Source organism: Anopheles darlingi, chromosome X (assembly GCF_943734745.1).
Source record: "Anopheles darlingi chromosome X, idAnoDarlMG_H_01, whole genome shotgun sequence".
NCBI classification, from domain to species: domain Eukaryota; kingdom Metazoa; phylum Arthropoda; class Insecta; order Diptera; family Culicidae; genus Anopheles; species Anopheles darlingi.
In genome coordinates, this window is record NC_064873.1 from 1,280,337 (window position 1) to 1,302,454 (window position 22,118).

The following is a 22,118-nucleotide window of genomic DNA, read 5'->3' on the forward strand; positions in this document are numbered from 1 at the left end:
GCTCTCCTTACTCTTCCTTCGCCGTTCGAATGTGTGCCCGGTGTCGCCGCCGCCGGTCGTCTGCGAATGCTGCTGCTACTGCCTCTTTTCTGCTGCTGCTGACTGGCTGGCGGAAGTGCAGCAGCAGGGGTGGGACCGATGGCCACCACCCCCGGCGCACAACCACCATCGGTGACATCTAGGTGGCCACCACCACCACCACCACCGTCGTCGTGGCTAACCTTCCGGGGTAGATTGAGCGAATAGCTCTTGTAGAGGTACTGGTTGCCGTGCGGGATGCCCTTCTGGCGCTGGTGCACCTGGTACGTGTGCCGCCAGCCGAAGATGCCGTTCAGCTTGTCCGCCAGCGCCGGACACTTCGGTGGCAGCTCGAACAGGTTGCCGCTCTTCTTCTTCATCTGCAGCTGCGGCCCGGCCTCGCCCCTACCACCACCGCACCACGACGACGGCACAACCACCCGCAGTACGACACTTCCGCCGATCGACACCACCCACCATCACCATATCACACAGGCACACACATACACACACAGACACAACAAAACTGGGGCACGACACCGATCGCACACTCTGCTCTAATGGTTGTTGTTGTTGTTGCTGCTGCTGCTGTTGCTGTGTCCACTGTAGGTCTCTCTTCTTCTTCTCTTTCTTTCGCACACACACACACTTTCTGTCTCTCACTATTTTCTACACTGCGTCGAACTGGACGCTGGACGGGAAAGCAGTGACTGCAACTGCAGAGCCGGTGGAAAGCAGAGCGCGAGTTGGAGTGAGCTGGGATCGAACGGACAGCGCCAGCTGCTGCTGCTGCTGTCCAGAGATCCCGAACCAATGGGAGGGAAAAAAGGGGGAGAAATTGGAGGGAAGGTGGTAATCAGCCAGCCACGAAATTGGATTGACTTCTCAAGAGAGCGCGCGCGCCTGGGAAACGGAGCACTGAGAGGCAGCCCGGGGTCCAGCTCGGTCCGGCAACGTCGCAGCACACTATTATCTAAACCGAAGGGGGCCGCAAAAAAAGTGGATGCGGGAGGCGGAAGGTTCGTGACACCCATTTTTGGCAATTAAAACAGAAAACTTTTGGGGCTGCTGCTGCTGCTGCTTCGATGGAGGTGGGTTCGTCGCTTGCACATCTCGCAGGAGTCTTTCGTTCTTTCGCTGAACAACACACTTCCTGGCGGCGGCATCCCGGAGTAAAGTAAGGTAAAAAAAAAGGCGTATCCTGCACACCAATTGCTCTCTTTTTTTCTCTCTTTCTCTCTCTGTCTCTTTTTCTCTATTCCTGCAAGCATTGGCATTTGGCTAACACACACCGGTGCGCGCGCGTGGATGGGACCATTAGTACTACACCCTTCTACTAGCGAGAAGAGAGGAGGAATAATTGCACGCGTGTGTATATGTGTGTGTGAGTGCGTGTGATTGGCACTTGAATGAGATTTGTACTAGATCTCCCTCTCTCACACCCTTAATGCATATCCCACACCCTTCAGCTCGTGATCGATAGCCGCACACACGCCGCCTGCCCGGCCGCCCTCGCTCTCCGCGATCATTACAGGAGTGGCATGCCAAAGTCACTCGAAGGTTACCATGCCACAAGGGCTGGCCGCTAAAGGCCGCACAAACGGAGCAGAACAGAGCGTTATCAATTAGCAACCCGCACCCCCTTTTCCCCTTGGGTAATGGTGATGGTGATGGTGTGCTGAAGAGAGACAGAGAGAGAGAGAGAGCTCCACAGGAAGGAGAATCCAGAATTCTCCCCCAAATTACCAAAAATAAAATGCAAAACGTCTGAAAAGAAGACAAACACACAAAAGACGCGACCAACCAGTACACCGTACACCTCAAACGATGAGATAGTGTCACCTTCGCGCGGCAAGTTTGTAGTACGAAGGATAGAGGAGGAAGGATGGGGGGGGGGGGGCATCCACTTCCTCTGCTCGCTCGCTCGCGTGCTATAATGTAATTCCCGTCCCGTGCAAAATGTTGTTGGTTTGGACGTGTAATTAGAAACCAAAACCAGAGCCGAGCGGGCGGGCGGGCCGGGTAGCGCAAATACTGTGTTCTGCTCCTCCTCCTCCCCCGTCTCCAACACCGCGAAGGGATGTGCGATTTTGCATCCCCCGGCACACAGAGAGAGAGAGTCAGTGGAATTTCCTTCTTTTGTGTTTTTCCCAGTTTTTTCCAAGCGCCCTCCCCAATCGCCACTCGGAGGAGCCCATCTCCCCCTTCTCGTCTTCTTCTCACGCTGTTCCTTCCGTTTCCTTCTCCCTCCCCCTGGTGATGGGGTGCTGCAGAATGATGAGAAAAATCGAGGGAAATCCTCTGGGGAAGATGCGAGCGCGCCGCCGCCGATTGGTCAGTTAGAGAAAGTGAGGTTTGGGAGGGAGGTGCTGCTCCTCCAGATGCGCGTCTTGTGCGCCATCATCCCCCTCTCTCCTCTCTTTATGCTCGCCGATATTAAAAACGAAATGGATTTATGCCTGCTGCTGTTGTTGCGGTTTCCGGAGCTCCACCAGCGCTCCAGGGAGCGCTGAACGGCAAACATGCACCCCTACACTTCTGTGTGTGTGTGTGTGTGCCTTTTTGTGCGCGAAAGAAAGCGGAGAGAAAGAGAGAGAGAGTTAAAGCAAAGAAAATTGGAAAATGTCTCGATCGTCTCTTCTTTCTCTCTCTCTCTCTCTCTCTCTGCGTTGGAAGTGGAAAGTGTGAAGGCAAAAGGGGGGCGGTCGATGGGTGGTGTGACATGCGCGAAAACGTGGAAGCGATTGAAAGTGCATACACACACACAGAGAGGACACACCGCTTCTCAACCTGTTCCTTCTGCTTCTCTTCGTCTTCGGTAACGTCAACACGTGTGCAACGTGTTACTACTCCAAAAAGGGGTTTGCAGGAGGGCGAAGAGAGGGAAGAGAAGAGAAGGGGGGATTGCACACATGCCGGTCGTAAAAAGGCCGGAAAACCGCGCACACACACGCGCGCGCGCGCCCGCAACGTGATTTTCACACGCGCATCATTTTTTTCCAGCTGATTGTTGGTTTTCGGGGGAAGGAGAGAAGGAAAAGTAGGGGCAGGGGGTGAGGGCGAGGGGAGGGGGAGGGGGGGTTACAGAAGGGGTGCACGCGCGCCTTGGCTCCAAGGCTCCATCATCAAGGAGAAGAATAAGCAGAAGAAGAGCGTTTTCCGTTTTTCTTTATAATTTTCCTCGCATTCTGGGCGCGCGCACGTGTGTGTGTGTTTTTGAATGAAAAGACACTTGGTCCAAAAGCCAAAACTGGTGCTGGTCATCAGAGCTCGCAGATGATGGTAAATTTCCCAATTTTCCACCGATTCCCTCCGCCCACTCCAAGAGTATCCCCACTACTACCACCATTACTGTTACTGTTGCTGCTGCTGCTGCTGCTGCTGATGGCTACTACACTGATCAGCTTCTTCATGATCCTCATCACCACTTGAGACATCTCTCTCTCTATCTCTCACACACACACACTTTCTGCGAGCGCTCGGCTGGTCGGGTGGCGCCTTAGTCGCGTCACGTTTGCGAGCGTGAATAATGGAGCGAAAGCAAATAGCATGCCCCCGCCACCCCGCGCACTCCTCCCTCATCCCCCGAGGTGATGGACCTCGGGTGCTCGGGTACGGGGAGGGGGAGGTTATTGTTTGCTTGCCCCCCTTGCCAACACATAGCAGCAGCACCAGCGCACACCGTGCGCGTGCATATTGTGTGCGTTTCACCACCACTACCGCGGTGGTGGTGGGTGGTGTTGGTGCAGGTGGCGCCACAACCGTGTATAGTAAAGCCCCCCCTCCCCCTTCCCCTTGCCCTAAGACACACGTACACAGCGAGGAGGTTGCTTTTGTAAAACTACATCCCCCTCCCCACTGCCCCCCGCAGAGAGTGTGAGAAAAAAAAGGAGAAAAGCGAGGAGCAGATTTAAGGTATTTTTTTTAAATTAAATTTCCTTTTCACTTGTGGCATGCGGTGTACCAGCGCACCCACACACACACGCTCAAGTGGCACCACTGGCACTGGTTGCATGTTAAAATTGGAGCTGGTTGGGATTAACGTTTGATTGGGAATCTCTCCCGTACGCACTACTCGTTCTAATAACTAATAACAGCACAAAAAAGGAATAATAAAAAAGTTCTTTCAAGGCGAGAGAGAGGGGGTCGTGTAGGGGTCGTGAGAAAAAAAAACGCATTCGCCACCCCCTCCCTCCAAATCCAAAAACAAGGGTGAAAAACCGCTGACAAGAGCGAAGAGCGAAGGGCGGTTCGGTTGGCAACACGACAACGTCATCGAGTGTTGGCTAGCTGGCAGGCTGGTTGATCGTGATCATATGCGCGCGGTGTGCTTCGGGGAAGGATGGAGTGGTGCTCTTCTTTCCACAACAACAGCAATAACAACAACAAGAACAACAAAAATCCACACACACACAACACACACACACAACAGGCGGACGAATAAAATGATCGCTCTTTGCGGGGCCAGCGGGCGCGCGCCCGCGAGCTCGAGGGAGGACCGCAAGAAGGAACACCTCACACACCAACCGACCGACCGACAGACCCGTTTGCCACGATGGCTGCAGAGCAACTGAATGCGAGCTGTGACCACCGGAGCAGCCCGGGAGGAGAGAATGCATAAACTGAACCATAACACCGCCAACCACCACCACCCCTTCTTCTTTTCATCATCAGCGGCCCGTTTTATTTTTTTCCCCCAGCACCAGCAAGCTGCAGATCACCTGAGCAAGTGATTGCTGCTGCTGCTGCTCCTCCTGCGCTGCGGCGTGTTGCTAGCACGCTACGCAGAGAGACCATAACGACAACGACGACACAAACAGAAAGGGGAAAGAGGAAAGGGGAGCTGAGAGCAGCGAGGTGGAGAGACGGTTGGTTCTCTGGAACCAAACGGTGGACGCTCTCTCGCTCGCTCTCTCGCTCTCTAAACTCTTTCTCTGCCAGAGCGCGGCTTCGTTGTTGTTCACGTTTGTTGTGTGACACACTATCGAAGGGATGGTGGTATAGAATGGGATGATGGGGGATGAGGGAGAGAGAGAGAGAGAGGGATGTTAAAAAGTATGCTGCTCTCCGATATCGGGAGCGCGCCATATCAAACGCGCATATCCGCGCGGCATACCAGGGCGGCTTAACAACCCCCCCGCGCGTTTATACATCCCCTTCCTCTCGCTCGGGTGACATTAAAAAAGCGTCGAGCGTCTTCGTGGCTTCGTGATAATATGATTCGCGACGACCAGGCCAGCGGTGGGCGCGTACGTCACGTGGCCCAGGACCCCCCTCCCCTCCCCCCTCCCCAATGCCAATCCTAGCGCAACGAAGTGAATGTAAACGCGATCGATCACGCCCAGGTCGAACCCTGGTAAAGGGGAAGGGGGGGGGGGGGTATACGAGAGACGCACCTCTCCCCTTCTTCTGTGCCTCTCTCGAACAGCCGCATATGCCACGGAGTTATCGGGGGCGCGCGCGCGCGCGCGCCCAGGAAGCACACCAGCAGACCTTGGAACGTTCTACCTTGGCAGAGCGATAACAAGGGAGGGACGGGGGGGCACCTTGGCACGAGTAGTCCACGGTCCACTGCGCACACACACACACACACACACCGAGCATATCTGTTAGCTATGCGGTTTGCATAGATTAGAAGGTTCGAAGATGGCCACCTGTGTGTGTGTGTGTGTGTGTGTTTGGCTGTTGCGTAGCAGACCACCCCCCAACCCCCTTTTCTCATCTTCCAATTGACTCGTGGCTTGATCGATCGTTGAAGTCTTTCGGTTGAGCGATGACAGCAAAAAAGAAGGGTTTCAGCATCACTATCATCATGATCAATCTTCATTTGTTTTGAGCATCCATTGACTAATAAAACACATACACAAACACGCTTTAAGACACCGGGGCGTGCGTGAGAAGCGATCCAAATGCGATCCATTGCGCAACATGATAACGGATCACCACCACCACCACCACACGAGAACGACGCTCACGAACGCGTGATGATGGCAGCATAATCCACGAGATGTGTGTGCGTGTGTGTGTGTGCGAGGGGAGGACACCTGCACCCGGTGGTGCAGGGATCGCCGAATTTTTGGGAAAACCAATCATCTCGCTAAAAGTTCGCTCTCTTTCTCGAAAATCTTGACAGACACACACACAAGGGGGCAGGGAAAGCGCAAACCGGTGCTAATGAGGCGCGCGCCGAGAGCTCGCTCGAGATGCGCCACATAAACACACACACACACACACACCGCAACACAGGGGCACGAAAGGGTGTTTGGTGTTTTCCGTTCCGCTTCGATCGATCACATTTTTCGGTTTCGCTCAATATATATTGTGTGCCAATCATGTGGACACGATTTTGGGGTGTGTGTGTGTAGGGTAGGGGAGGGGGGTTGGGGGGTGGGTGAGTACAAACCAGCACAAACACACATACACACACACACACATTCCGCGCCGTTTCTCTTTTGGCCGTTTGGCGCGGAGCGATGCACCGCCCTTGCATGTGCGTGCGTGTGTGTGTGTGTTAAACGATTTTCCAAAACCCAATCGTTGCCTACGGTACACGTTTTTCCAGCGAGAGAGCACACACACACGCGAGACACATTGTTTTTCTCAAGTGAGCTCATTAGCGACCATTTGTCGAAGCTATTTAGCAGCAAGCAACGAAGCTAGGGGAAGAGGGAAGGGGGAGAGAGAGGGTAGAGAGGAGAAAGGGGGGTGCTAAAATGCATCGATCGCACCCACGACGTAGCTAAGCTTTCTCGTGTCACGCGAGCATGCTTACAAGTGTGTGAGAATGCACAGCGTGGCACGTACGGAGGAGAAGGAGGAGGAGAGTCCGTCCGTTCGTCCGTCCGTGCACTTAGGGGGCTTCTTCCTGGTGTTGCTGGTGCGACTCCTGGCTGCAGCGTCTTTTTATAAACAATCATTTCAACGTGCATCGAACGGCTAAACGCTTTGCTTCGCTCGTTTATCGTCAATTTTGAATCCCGATTTTGAAACAGTGCAGAGAGAGAGAGACAAAGCACTTCCATGAAACATATCACCAGAGCGGTTTTTGTCTTCGCTTCCGCGTGATTGTTGCGGCCACTAGGTGGCGCGCGCGCGCGCGCACAATACAACTCGAAAAGCTCGCTCCACATTCGAGCAGCTTAACGGTCGAACTGCAAACCACCGATCGTGATTTTGAGAGCGAGAGAGGGAGAGCGAATTTATGCTCCCGAGAGCGTATCTATTCTGCATGTCTGCGTGTGTGTGAGAGTCTAGAAAAGAAGTAAAAAAAAAAAGGCACAACAGGGACAAGGACATCAACGGACGTCGACGGTGACCTGGGGCCTCGCGCGACTGAGAAACTTGACGATGATGATGATGATGATGATGGTGACGATATGGCAAAACGAAGCCGATCATCATCATCATTTATAACCACCACCACTGCGCCTCTGCCTCCGCTGCTGCTGCTGCTGCTGCTCCGGCGGCAGAATATGATGACGATGACGACATTAACGGCTCCTGACGATCATCAACAACCACTAGCAGCAGCAACTACAGCAGGCAGGCAGGCAGGCAGCCAACAAGACGACAACGACGACGACGACGACGCGGAGGAGCGCACACCACGATTCCGACCGAGAGCGAAAACTTGTAAAACCAGTTTTTGGCGTTCTTTATTCACCTTTCCGGGCAGCAGCGCGCGCACCACCGGTGCGGTGCGGTGTGCGGTGAAGAGAGGAGAAGAGGATGGATGGATGGATGGATGATGGAGGGCAGGAGAAGGCGGGTGGTTGGTGTGCACTCCCCTCCGGGTGCGGTGTCTCCTTTTGCGTTCTTCTCGTCGTTTGCTTTTAAAGAACCCTGCCTGCCCCACACACACACACACACAAACACATGTGCCACGGTGGTGGTGGTGCTGTGTATAACAATTCATGTGTGCGAGCGCGCGCGCGTGGTGTTGTGTACAACAATTCATTGTTTTGTAACTTCTTTCGATTCGATCGTCGTCGTTTGCGGGGGGTGGGGGGGCACGCAGCATTTGTTCTTCCTTCTTCACAATCTGCGCGCGGCACGGGTTCTTATATGACGGTACTCACCTTATCCCCCCCCCCCCTCCTTTCCTAACCCTTTCTTCCCTTTCTATCTCTCTCTCTCTGTCTGTCTGTCTCCTGTTCCTGTCGCAGCCCCTTCCGTTCGGTGTAGCGCGCGCGGTGTCATCGTCGCGCGTCTCCTTCAAAACTCCTCTCTTCCCCTCTTCCTGCGCTGCTCAAACAAGAAGAAGAATCAGAAAACGATGATCTTCTTGATGGAGGGCTGGCTGCGCTGGCTTCTTCTACTTCTCGCGCGCACTGGACTTTACTACGTCCGCGTCTCCACACACACACTCCTTCTTTTTTCTCCCTTCCCCCCCCCCCCCCCCCCCTATTCTTCCCGGGGTGGTTGGTGGTTTTGTTTGTTCTTCGCTGCTTTTTATGTAGCCTTTTTTATGTTTATTGCCTTCATTGTGCACAACGCGCGCGCACACACGCATGCACAGGACGACGACGATGTTGTGCGTATGTGCATGTGTGTGTGGCGGCGTATGTGACCGGGAGAAAGGGAAGGAGGTAAAGCAACGGGGTAACGCAGCAGCAGCAAGCGAAGGCGAATTGCTCCTCTCTTCTCTGTCTGTCTCTTTCTCTCTCTCTTTATCTTTCCTCAGATCATACCCCCTCCCCTCTTCAACAAACGGTTGCGCGCTTATCAAATCTTCGTTCTTTAAGTTGCTCAACCCCCCTCTTCCTACCCTCCTCTATTTCCCTCTCGTTCACTTGTCTGTTGTCCTGTTGTTATGACACCTGCTCTAGTCGAGCTGTTCTCTCGGGGTATTAACGATGATGGGATAACGTTGTATGAGCTGTTGGAGCAACAACGCGATAAGACAGAGGATTGGATGCCGAGATCACGATGATGATGATGACGACCAGAGGTCCGGTTTGTACAGGATGGTGTTCGTTCGTTCGTTCTTCTCTCTAGCGCTCTGTGATCGCGTCCGGCGTCCGATCATGCTCCAACGGAAAGGAAGCAACCAGCACATCTCGCACACGCACACACACACACGCAGAGAGCAAAAAAAAGGGAACGATCGGGGAGTAGTGAGGATGACCCTGAGGGGGGGAACAACAATGATCCATCCATCCATCATCATTGTGTACCACGGGCACAGACACACATACACACACACACACAGTGATCTCAATGAGTCAGCCCGCAGAGCAAGAGTCAACAGGAATGTTCACGTCCGCGTCGCAGTGTGTGATTGATGATGATGATGATGATGATGACGCAGTTGGATGATGAGTGCCGTACACCAGAGCAGAGGCCAGAGCCCACCACCGCCACCGCCATTGAAAGTGACAGCAGCAGCAGCAGCAGAAAAGCCATCAACAACAGCCACAGAGAGAGAGAACACCGCAGCGAGCGAGGCTGGCGCAACAACGCATGACCGAACGTGTGTGTATGTGTTTACGTGCATGCGTGTGTGCTTGGAGGGAAATGCGGTGCGAGATCATTGTCAATGTCAATGTCATCGCCCCCCAGCAGCAGCAGCAGCAGCAGCAGCAGCATAGAGTGTAGGAAGCGTGTGTGTGTGTGTGCGTGTGTGGGAAAACCGCTTTCCATTCCACCTAGGGAAGGTAGTGTCCCTCTCCTCCATCCAGGTAGTAGCGCACCGCGTTATGCGATATATCGCGAATTGGAATGGTTCTTCTTCCGCTCAGTACTTCCGGATCAAATGATAGAGAGTGAGAGAGAGAGAGCGAAAGAAAGGCTTGAGTCATCGTGCGATAAGGTCGTATATTGACACACACCGGAAGGATTAGGGGGATGTCTCGCTGTTGCATACAACGAGAGCACACATACTCGCTCGCTCGCGCAAAAAACTGGGCCGCAGCAGCAGGCGGCACGCGCTTGCGCGCTCTCTCGGTGTGTCGTCCACAGTAGAGGCAGCAGCAGCAGCAATGCGCTTATCGCTCGACACGATGACAAACCACGGGGTCCCACTCTCCTGGGTGAACAACGTGCGAGACCGATCGGGGGCGGACACACACACACACGCGCGCGCATACTCAAGTATCTGAAGCATACTGAGAGCCGCCTTGGACTCTAATAATTGTACAACCAGAAAAAAAAACACCAAAAGCACAAAAAGCCATCCACAAAAGAGAATAGCAGACATTAGCAGGCATCTTTCATTGCCGCCGTTTTAGCCGGCAAGCGACCAACCGACGTTAGACCGGATTCCGGGATAATAATTTCGATCCTGATTCACTCGGGGGAATTGCTTATGCGAGGTGACAATGACTAGAGAGGGGCGTCGTGGGTGGAGGAAATGGAGTGTTTTATAATCCCACACACACACACACACAGGCTATAAAGCCCCTGGGGGGATCACCAAAACGACGATGCAACAACAGCAAAAAACCGACGATCGTCGATCGCACCACCCCGTTGTGGGGCCTTTGGTCCTTAAGGGGGTGCGCGGTGCGGTGCGCGCGTTTTCAGAGATTATCGGTCGCGAACTGCTAAAATCCTGGTGTGCCAGGGGTTGCAGCAATTAAACGGCTGCTGCACGGTGGCCATAAAAAAGGACTAAAAAGCCATAAACGGGGCAGCAGCAGCGCGTGAAGAGAGGATCCCCAAGCCGTAGTCGTTGGCAAAAATCGCCTTCACCTTCTTCTTCTCTCGTTTCTTCTCTCGTTTTCCTTTTCCACCATCATCCTGCTCGTGATGATGGAGATGAGATGATGATACCGCTCGCCATTTCACGCTTCCGTACTTAAAAACGCATAAAGTGTTTAACGACTCAACTCAATCCGGCCCAATGGGGCTCAACGAACGGCTCTGTTGTGGCCTTTTGGGCATTCCACGCCCGGGCACAGCAGCAGCAGGCAGGCAAGGACAACAACGAACGTCCTTTTTAAGTAATTTTCTCTCTCTCTTTCTACAAATCGTAATATCTTCTTTAATATTGATCAGCACCTTCACCAAGAGGAAAATAAAACACAGCAACAACCAACCTCCCATTATCCCAGCAGCAGCAGCAGTGAGTGTTTATAGGTTCCGTAGTCCTACAACAGCGCAACCACACAGCGCTGCGAGATTGAGTTATTCTGCAGCTGAATGCTGGATCAGCGAAAAGGAAGCAGATCTCGAAGGTGAGAAGAGAGTTCGATTTGAGATGAGTGTGTTTGCCTCGTTAGCTTGGGTTTTTTTACGACGCTCCTTATACTTCTAACTGATTTCTAATTGAAATCAGCCCCAGCCAGGGGGGAATTTTTTGCTGTTGTTGCGCCCGTCATAACACAAGGCGGGGCCGGTTTTTCTTTTATTAGTTTTTGTTTTCATGTGTGCACAAAATCCCAACGACACACACAGAGCAGAGCGCAACATTATTGAGCGACACACACGCACACGCACATTCTTTGCGCTTAATTTGATTGCTGGTCCGATCGGAGCGGAGCGATAAAGCGAACGAGAACGAGAACGATCGACGATCATCAGGTTCTCGAGAGAGCAGCCATTATCGGTTTTGTGGTGCCCGCGCGGTCGCATTTGCGTGGCTCCACATCATCATAACAAAACATCATCTACCTCTCTATATTACTTTACTCTGCGCCACGAGTAAACACGAACTGGTTCCACACCCTGGGCGGAGGAGGGGGGGAGGATTAAAGATCTGGAGCAGGCAGGGCAGGGGGGCTGGGCTGCTTTAGCTGTTTGTGTGTTGTGGGGCCATAAAAGTGGCGGAAAAATGTCACACTCGGTACACGATCGTAAATTATGAGGTAGGGGAGGGGCGGTCACAATTATCCAGCGAACCAGGAGTGAGATTAGCCGAGGTACGGGTTGAGCGAGCGCGAAGTAAGAACAGGCAAGTACCGGCTAGTGGTGTGCTCCTCTCATCTCTGACGCCTTTATAATTGGATCGAGCGAGCGACTGGCCCGTGATCATCCGCGAAAAGCCGTATCTCTTTCTGTTCCAGTTGACCACTACTGGCATATTGATCTGGCGCAATGAGATTTGTGATGCAACAAAATAGAACATCCGCCCCCCTCGAAGCACTCGTAGTAGTAGCAGCTTGTGCGTCAGTTTGCAGAACTCATAGACAGCAAACAAAACGTAAAAAAAGAACCTCATTAACGCCCAGCGATGTCGTCACGCGCACACGCTGCTTAGTAAGCCGCACACACACACGCAGCAGAGGGGGTGCGGGTGGTACACGATTCAAGAACAATCGATTCTATTTACTCATTATGCGCTTATTCCGGAAGAGGGTAGGGGGGAGGATTCTAATTTCACGGTGGGAGGAAAGGATGTCGCGCGCGCTCTCTCTCTCTCTCTCTCTCTCTATCTCTCTCTCTCTTTCTCTCGCTTTCCTGTTTTTTTGCGATTCGATTTGTGTGAAGCGCAACAAATCGCATCAACATTGCACCACGCGCAAGCTACTATTATAACACAGACACAGCACCCCACACGAGCTGCAATCGCGCACATACCAACCACCACCATCAATGGCATCACTTCTTTGCATGCGCTTGGGGGCCCTAGTCCAACGCCTCATGACGATGATCTGTGTGCGTGTGTGTTTGATTGATCGATTGTTTGATGACGAGACGCAACCGAATGTGTCAACTGAAATGGATACAACACTCGGGGGGGACAGTCTGATGCCAGCAGCACCACCACCATCGGCTGTTAATCCGATTTTCAATCCGGCACACCGGCACCACCCACGCAACGCGTCGCTTCCGCGCGTACAGAGCTCCACAAGCTGCGGGACCCACCACAGATGACGTCACCGAAACCGTTGGAAAGCGCACGCCTGGCTGCCGGACTGCCGAGAGCAAGTCATTTCATGGTTTTTCCCTTGCTTCTTTGCTTCGTCGAGGCGGCGGCTGGCTGCGGACATCACTAGACACCCGGCCTGAAGATGCCGATGATGCTGATGATGATGAGGGTTGGTTGGCAGGAAATACCTGGAACGGGGATGATGATGATGATGATGTAGGGCCGCCTCTGGCTCTTGCGAGTGTGACTCACACCAACCACGACCGACCGACGCTTATTTGTGTGTCTTCTGGCGCCAGAGCCAGAAATGGCAAGCCCGGCTCGGTGGGTTTATATCCCTGTGTCTGTCTGTGTGTGTGTCGGTGTACGCGCGCGCGCCATTGCACAATAGATTGGCAAACGCCAGATGATCCACGTGGCACCAACCACGGCAGCGACCCCCCCAGCGGTAGCTCACTTGGTAGGGTTGTGACCAGCGCGCTACATTCCTGTGCTGGTGGTGTGTTTCCCTGTCAGATTGGGAGAACAGGAATGTACTGCAAGATGTTCGCTGAAATGGTTCCTAAAACACAGCTGCACACCACCAGGTAATGTGCAGCAGCAGCTGCTGCTACAACCAACCAGCCAACCAACCAGTAGGCCGCTCATGTTGGAGCATGAGCACCTAGCCACCGATTGCGATCGCTCCCTGAATTCGAATCCAACAGCACAACCAAACAACAAGCTCGCCAACCACAATGCGAGCATACCACAGACAGACACACAGTGGGGAAGAGACGGGGACGGAAAGGTGGAACCGCACCCGTGAGTCACGCCGGTGTTGTCGTGGTCCCGATCTCCAGCAACACCATTTCTCACGCGACGAAAGTAAAAGCTCCCTTTTTTCTTGGACACCGCAGACAGCAAGAAGCTCTCCGCATCGTACCGTGTGTGCTTGTGTGTGTTGCGGGGTTAAAGAGACGGGGGTCTGATCCGACAGCTTCCCTCTCCCCTTCCCCCTCGCCCCACTGCTCTTGGCTATGACTCATTATGTAAGATGGCATGGCATGGCAGGGCATGGTGGTTGCAGACTGCTTCGACCGCGATCGAGCGAGCGAGCATAAACCCCAAAAATGTAATGAAATGAACAGTTCACTGTCCGTGCGTCCGCTGGTCGAGCAGCAGCATAGCGCTACACACCTTTAACCATACGTCTCCTCATGCCGTAGTGATGCGTCGAGCGGTAAGTCAGCATTAATGCCAGTAAGACGGTGTGTTGTCTTCTCTCTCTCTCTTTCTCTTTCTTTCTTTCCTCCCTCTTCCCTCTAAACCACGCGGATACGGCGCTCCGGTCCAATTGCGATTAGCGAATCATTCCGCGGATTGCGCGGACTCCTCGGTCTTCTCTCCTCGAGCGTCAACTCAAAAGCTTCTCGAGGGGTTTTTGCAGACGTCGTAAACGCAGCAAATCATTCTTGCGACCATTCCGAACGAAGCTCCGAATCTTTTGCCGATGATGGCAAAACCAACAACTGTTTTGGGGTGTACCTCCGATTACTCACCTAAAATGAGACGAGAAACAAAGAACGACATTAGTATTACACATACAGTGGAAGTATAGCAGTAGCAGTAGCAATGTAAAGGCAAAATAGGTTCACTGTGTAGGAGGAGGGACCCCGAAAGAAAGACAAAGAGAGGGTATGAGAGGTCGAAGGACACACACAGCACGCGGAAGAAGCTCTCGCCGGGTGCGGTGCGTTCTCATCCTCCTTCTTGTCGCCTTCTCAAGTACCCGGAGACAAACACACACATCACCCGGGAGTGTGTTGGTATGTCGTGCAAAAGGAAGCAAAGGAGGAAGCCTTACAAGGCGACTCTACACCCTGCGTGTCTGTGCGTGAAGCTAGAAACACGCTCGAGAAACGTTCGCTCGTTGCTGGTTGCGGGCGGTGGCGAGAGGCAAAAAGGGAGCACCCCCCTCTTCAACCTTCAACCCACTGTTGTTGTGAATTCATTACCTCTGGAGCACACACACCCACACACACAGCACAACTCTTGAACTGGACGACGCAAGGCAGCTACTATAGCTCCCCCTTCCAGCCGGTGGTCAATGATAGGAGGAGCAGCCAGCTGCCTGGCCTGCGTTGCGAGAGCACGACGTTCCCCCTCACCACCACTAGCAGCAGCAGCAACAGCTTCGCGAAGTATTAGATCCCAGGGTGCCCTCGGTGTGTGTGTGTGTTTGAGGCGGAATGTGGATTAAGGCGCGCGCGCGCGCGCTGCTGACGCGGATCGCGGATCCGAAACCAAGGGCCGTGTGGTGTGCCTTAAGGGGCCAAGCCGAGAGCCGAGAGCCGAGAGTCGATCCGCGATTCACCACCCACACACACACACACACTCCGCCAAGGTTTTGCGCGGCAGTTTCAAATGGAATGTGTATGATCCGCGACGGCGACGGCGACGGCCACTACCCAAAGCTGTCAGAGAGCACGCGCGCCTGTGTATGTGTGTGTGTCGCGACTTGAAAAAGTGAGCAAATATGCAAGGCGCACACTGATCCTCGCGACGGGACCGCGAACGTGATCCGGGAATCCCGGAGGGGGGTCCACAACGATCCCTCCCTCCCCTCTCTCTCTCTCAATCCAGAAGTTCTACATTTCGCAAAGAAGGCACGCGGATGAGGCACCCGCCGTCCGGTACTCCAGTCCGTGCTCCAGCCGTTGTCGCGTCGTGGTGTCAGCAGAAAAGAGTTGCGCGAACGTGCACCGAATTGGGGGTGGGGGGGAGGGTTGTACCCTCGTCGAATTACTCCCTCGACCACACGACGACGACGACGCATAATTTAATGTGGGCCACAACAGCAAACTGTGTTTGCGGTTCCGCTGGTTGGACGGACGGACGGACGGACACACACGTACACACACAGCCCACCGGCTGGCTGTCCAGGCAGGTGGGTGCTTCTCCCTTTCTACCGTTGTCACTCGCGCGTACAAGTGGCCAGCAGACCACAGGTCCAAGACAAGCAGCAGTTCTCAAGCAGTTCTCGCAGCAGGCCTCGCGCGGTCTGGAGGAGAATCATCAGATTTCGATTTCGATGAAAATTTCGTTCGTAGCAAGTGCACCATTCATAGCAACCAATGAATTTCCGAAGCAATATTATTCAGCGTTTCATTGTTTATATTGTTTGTCATTTGCCGTCTCACGAGCGAGTGAGACATAAGGAAGAAGAAGAAGAAGAAGAAGAAGAAGAAGAAGAAGAAGAAGAAGAAGAAGAAGAAGAAGAAGAAGAAGAAGAAGAAGAAGAAGAAGAAGAAGAAGAAGGTAATTCAATTGATGATAAGAACAATGTCGATTAATGTTGATAAGTGAAATCGACGATGTCGCTAGCAGAAAGCAATAGCAATCTCAAGAAAGCAATCTCTGGACGACTTTAGTATTAGATTTTCTCATCAAAAAATGCTGCGCATACATTTAACAATTGAACAACTGGTTCCAAAGTACCCAAGCCGTTCTATAAATAGACTAGAGACCCTCTCCGTCTCTCTCTCTCTTCTGTTTGCTGTGACGAATTGCACGAACACCGCGCGCGGATCGAATGGAATGCGCGCTGCTCTCTTTTTGACGACGTTGACTTCCGGTTCCCCCCTCTTCTCCCTTCCTCTGCCCCTAGATATGCTGCGCCACCACACACATCTGGAGGGAACACAAAAATGGGGAATAAATGGCAGAACGAATCGGCTCATTAGTCGATAGGCACGTTTTTCTTCCACGAAACAATCGACACCAGCAACAACAGCAACAGCAGCAGCAGCAGCAGCAGCAGCAGCAGGAACAGTAAACGTCAACCCCCGAAAACCGATGGACCACGGGAATCCGCGACTAATCGGCGACCAACGCGAGAAGCCAACGGGAATAGAAAGAGGTGTTGCTGCTACTGGTGCTGCCGACCCGTGTTGTCGCCTGTCACACACACACAGTGCATGCAGGTTACAGTAAGGCACCAGCGCAGCCAGCCGCGCACCAGCAGTGTGGCGAAGCGAAGGGTTGGAGGAGGAAATGGGTCCACAACAAACCGCTTTTTGAGATGATTGGTTCCCCCCGGGGGTTGTTGCTCGGTGAGCCGGGAAATTGGTCATTTTCCTGCGCTTTGCTCCGCCGTGCGTATGCGTCCGGACGTGTGTGTGTGTGTGCAGAGAGCACCGCGAGCATCATAATGCACCACCAGGCAGCAGCAGCAGCAGCAAGGATGGAAATTTTCCCGTGGGAAAATTGGGAAGTGGGTAGTGTGAAGTGAGGGGGAAATGTGTCCAACCGAACAGAGTCCCTCCCCCCCACTTTCCTCACCCTCACCCTCGTGCGACATAAATTATGTGATTTTATGAAGGAACCAATCGATGAATGATGAAGAAATGTGACTTGACAGCTCTTCTCCACACAGCGATTCCTTTTCTGCTCGACGCTCAACGGTGGGGGGTTGTAACTAAAACTGAAACAGAAGATGATACTGGTTAGCGCGCGCGTCCACCAAAAATCCAAAACCAACCAAAACATCAATTCCAGTATCGCGCACAGGGTTGAGGGAGAAATAAAGGGTATTATAAACACACCAGCACCAGCTTCTGCTGCTGCTGCTGCTGCTGCTGGTCTGGACTGGACTGGACAGGCACACACACACACACACACACACACGCGGTGCGTGCTCGAGAGCATCCCAGCAAACAAAAACACACCCGGTATTTGTTGATGTTGGGGGGCACACATCGCGCGAGCATAATTAAGATATATTTAATGTACCGAGCAGCCGAGCGTGCCAAGCCATCAACAATACAGACACACACACAAAAATATCGGGGGGTCGTGATGTCGCAGCATCGCAATAATAATAGCAATGGGTCCACCAAGGTCCAAGGGGCCAAACGGATAACTGGATACTGGACTAGATAGCCCTTTTGCATCCAATACTCTCCCCAATAGGGGTCCACCAATCGTTTGTCCAAGATTATAAGCATCTCACTCAATAGACGGTTGGCGGTAATCGTAAAATTTTTGTGGACAAAATCGAAGTTGCTATTGGGGTTTTTGGACAATTATTTAAATCGATTTTTCTTCCCGAAACCGTAAAAACCATCCCTTTAGTAAACGTTATAATCGTAGCGACCGACAAAAGTATATTTTTGCAGATACGAGACTTTCTAAATTTGATTGTAAGTTGTTTTTTTTTAACAAATCTTCGTCTCGCTCCCTAAATATGAAAAACAAATCCTTCATCTTAACATCCAAGTATCTCGTTTTGATGCCCCAGTTCGTATTGTTCTTAACGCTTCTCTAAACGCTTCTCGGCAGACTCTCTCTCTCTCTCCCATTGCTGTGGATCGACAGATGGTCTCTCTGTCGAAAGCGAGAACCTCGCCTCAAGCTGCTGCAAGTTGTTCGCTTGTTATCCTTATTGCGTTTGTTCGCAGACACAAACGCAACAGCAGCAGCAGCCACACACCCCTATATAGGCCCTTCTTTTCATCCTGGCCTCCTCCTGGCCCCTGGATGAATGGCGGTATGTTCACCAAAACATATGATGATCGAGGAAGCGCACACACACAGCGGAAGGTCAGCCGGGGGAAGGCGGCCGGCAACATATGTTGACCAGGTTTTTATTTTTAGGACACTTTTCCCTGTTTGTTTTTCCCTTCGTTCTCGGTGCCTCCTCTCGAGAATGGTTAAATAATGGGGTAACCGAGGAAGCAAATCGTGCCCGACCAGAGCCTGTCTCTTCTGTACCATCTAAGGCTAAGGCCATTGGCGTTGTATCCTTTGGCGGTGGGCAGTGGGAGTGCCGAGCAATTAGTGCTGCTGCTGTTGCTGTCGCAATGTAATGCAAGCTTTGCTTTAACGCTTTCCTACTGCAGATGGCGTGCACACACACACACACACACACAGTGCCTCCGACGATTGGGTTTAAATATGGTTGCCAGGTGAAGGGTTTTTCTTTTGGAGGCATCTTCCCCCAAGCCTTTTACTTCCTTGTTCCGGTGTTTGTGTGTGTGCGCGTGTGCGTGTGGGATGTGAGATGAGAATATGAGTAACGACCGCGCGCTTTCCACCAATGCCAATTGACGTGCGCAACAAACAATCGCTGGATTCGCTTCGCTTCCTTCTTTTTCTTTTTGCGAAATTTAGCGAAAGGCGGGCAAGGCGGCAGCACATTACTATCATACACATTCGCGTGCGTGTGTGTGTGTGTGTACGCGGGTTTCTTTTTTACTTTCGTTCCTAAACGTCCCCCACCCTCCCTCGAACACAGCCTCCAAACGCGTTGTGCGCTTCTCTTAAAAAGCCGATAGCTGGTGATAGCGCGCACCGCCCCCTTGACAGCATATGCGCGCGGGGGAGTGGAAAGCATAATAGGCATGCATGCACGCACGCACACCAGCGGGGGAGAGGAGAAAAATGAAAATCCAAAACGGAAAGCAGTGCACTCCATGGTCTCCTCCCACGAGAGAGAAAAAAATGTGCTGCAAATTGCACATGCGTGCATGTGTGCGTGCGTGTGCGTGTGCGTGTGTGTGTGGTGGGAAGGTTGTGGAAGGGAAAGTGCATTCTCATTGCACAGTGCAGTTGTTGCAGTGCTGCTGCCACTAGAGCCACTTGAAAGAAAAGAATGCAAAGTTTGCGCTGCAGCAGCAGCATCCCTTCTCCTCCTCCTCCGCCTCCTCCTCTCGCCGTCTTCTTCGAATTCCGCTCGGAATGCCAGCGACTGGGCCGACTGTGGGTAGCAGAGATTTAAAAACACATATTCTTCTAATGGCACCCTCCCCCCTCTGTGGAGGGAAGGGGGTGCGAGGTGTTTTGTCACTCGAAACCAACCCCAACCCCGGCATATTGTTGGAGCATTTGCATTCCTCGACGACACCACTGACGCTCACATTCTAATCTAACGCACGGTGGCGGGAAGAGAGGGGAAGTACTGAGAGAGAGAGAGAGTCACAGAGTGTTTATTATGTGTGTGTGTGTGTGTGTGTTTGAACGTTTGGAAGGCACAAACGAATCCGAAGAGCAAAAACAAAAAAAAATAATAGTAAAAAAAACCTCGAAATTAATTGCGTTCCCAGGAGAAAAAGGACGGACAGTGGGACGGATCCCAGGCGCTGTGGCCCCCCCCCCCCCCCTGTGGCCTCCCCCGGGCCCTCCTGCTGCCGGATCAAATCAGGTATTTTCCTATTAAAAGCGCATCCAACAACCATCGCGTCATCGCCACCACCACCACCGTCGCAGCACCGTCACAGACACTCCAGAAGGGTCCAGGGAAAGCGGGCATTTGGGAGGGGTGTCAGGACGTCTCCTTCATGGGATCCTCTCTTTTTCTCGCTTAACAGATTTTTGGTAACTTAAAAAAAAACATACACACACACAAATACATCCTGTACGAATAGAATGGTGGGGCGGTTGTGGTGTGAGGGGGGGGAGAGGGAGAAGGGGGATGTGCTACGCACGTTATCCCTATTACCTTTTTCCTTCGATGCGATCTCTTCCTCCTTCATTTTCAAAAACCCCCCGGAGGTGTGTGTGAGGAGCGGAAGGGGAGGGATGTGGAGTAGAAAAATGCAGGTCAATGCCAAGCAACGGCCGGTACACACACACACACTCTGAATCCTAATCTTTCATCATTTTTTGGGAAAAAAACGAAGGAGAAGAAACAGACCGACAGAGAGAGAGAGAGAGTAAGAAAAGGAGGGAAAGAAGGGCAGGGGGAGGGGGTGGAATGGTAGAATGAAAGCATAGCAACGGACAGCACAACTCGATCGATCGTCACATTCCGTTCCTCCGCTCCGTTCGCATCTTTTCCACCTCGAAGGTGAAACGTTCGAAAGAGCTCAACGCGACGGCAAGTGACGAACCGCACCCAAAAGGACGCGGCATATACACGATGCAGTGCGCGTTCCTGTCAATTGTATGCTCTCGATTTGAGCGAGAGAGAGAGAGAGAGTGAAAATGACGGACACAAGGATCTGCAGTGGGATCGTGGATCGGATTCGCAAGAGATACACAGACACAGGCTCGGCAGAGAGACAGAGAGAGAGAAAGAGAGATCCCATATTTCACCACGGGGTTGTGTGTTTTTCGTCATCATTTCTCCTATAATATCGGCGTCGTCCGGCGCCCGACGAACGAACATCCGAACAAAAGACCTCTGCACCAAGCGCCAAAAGGCTCGAGACCTTTTCCTTAGCGCCACCACCACACAAGCGCACCATTTTGTCCAGACTCGTCTGTCTCGAGCATCCTGTCTCTCTCTCTCTTTGCCCTTTGGGATAGGTGTTGCATTCCATCGGAGTTCCTCGGCTGTTCGGTTCTGTTCGCTTCTCCTCTCTTCCCCGTGCCATGAATTCCTAAAATCAAATTGTCCTTCCCTCGCAGAGGACCCTCATCTTCCCTCCTCCTTCTTCTCGTTTCGGACATTTCCTGTACCAGGCGCGGGACAGAATGGACGGAAGCCACCTCCGCTTCGCTTGGATGGGTTTTTTTTTTGTTTTGTTTTGTGATGGCGAGGAGTGTTCTTTTTGTGTTCAGAGGGAGGAAGAAGAAGAAGAAGAAGGAAAAGAAGCAGCAGTACGGGCAAGGGACAGGTTCACAGGTTGGATCCGTTGGTTTAAATTTTAAATAAAAAGTAAAAAAAAACGGGACAGCTACGTCCTGATGAGAAGGGAGTGAGGGGAGGGTGGGAGGTCGCAGCAGCAAGGAAATGAGTTCCACGCCCACGTCGTGTGCTCCGAATTTCGTTCGTGCATGTGTGTGCAACCGATTTCCAGGGGTGAGAGGTTGTAGTTTAAAGGGGGAATAAAGGAAGATAGAAATGGAGGGAGGGAGTGATTTTCCGATTTTGAACTGGCCTTCCCTCCCCGAAGCATATCCGGCAGGAAGGAGATTGTTTTATTGCAGCAATTACACCTGGAACGGGGTGACGTTCGAGAAACCACCGAGGGTGGACCAATAAGGGAGGCCCAAGACAGAGGGGTGGGGGAGAACCCTTCGTCGCGGGGCATCATAACCGCGCCTCACGCGCCGGAAATAGAATAATTTGTTGCCATCATGTGTCTCGTCGGAGATGGTGGGGGGAGACACGCACACGCACATACACGTACACAATACGATCGTGATCGCTGTGTAACAGGCGACAGGCGACGCACAGGAAACGCGATAATTGCGTGCGATCCTTCACTCGTCGCACACATACACACACAGGTGGTGGTGGCGTGCAGGTGGTGAGTACGTGAAGGGGTGACTGAGCGTACGTGTGTGTGTCTCGTCTCTCTCT

The 22,118-nt window shown here is 52.6% G+C and overlaps 1 protein-coding gene across 7 annotated transcripts in view; it reads right to left on the bottom strand.

Annotated features, from left to right (window-relative positions):
- LOC125949211 (uncharacterized) overlaps positions 1-22,118 on the bottom strand; it is a 35,896-nt gene that overhangs the window by 9,538 nt on the left and 4,240 nt on the right. The window contains exons 1-2 of one of the 7 annotated variants that reach the window (XM_049676035.1): positions 4,442-4,546; positions 222-734 (exon numbers count right to left, since the gene is read on the bottom strand). The exons of 2 other annotated variants lie outside the window; for them this stretch is intronic. In XM_049676035.1, coding sequence (XP_049531992.1) covers positions 222-398 — 177 coding nt within the window. In that variant the 5' untranslated portion in view covers positions 399-734; positions 4,442-4,546. 4 more of the 7 variants (XM_049675997.1, XM_049676014.1, XM_049676024.1 and 1 more) reach the window with 4 other exon arrangements.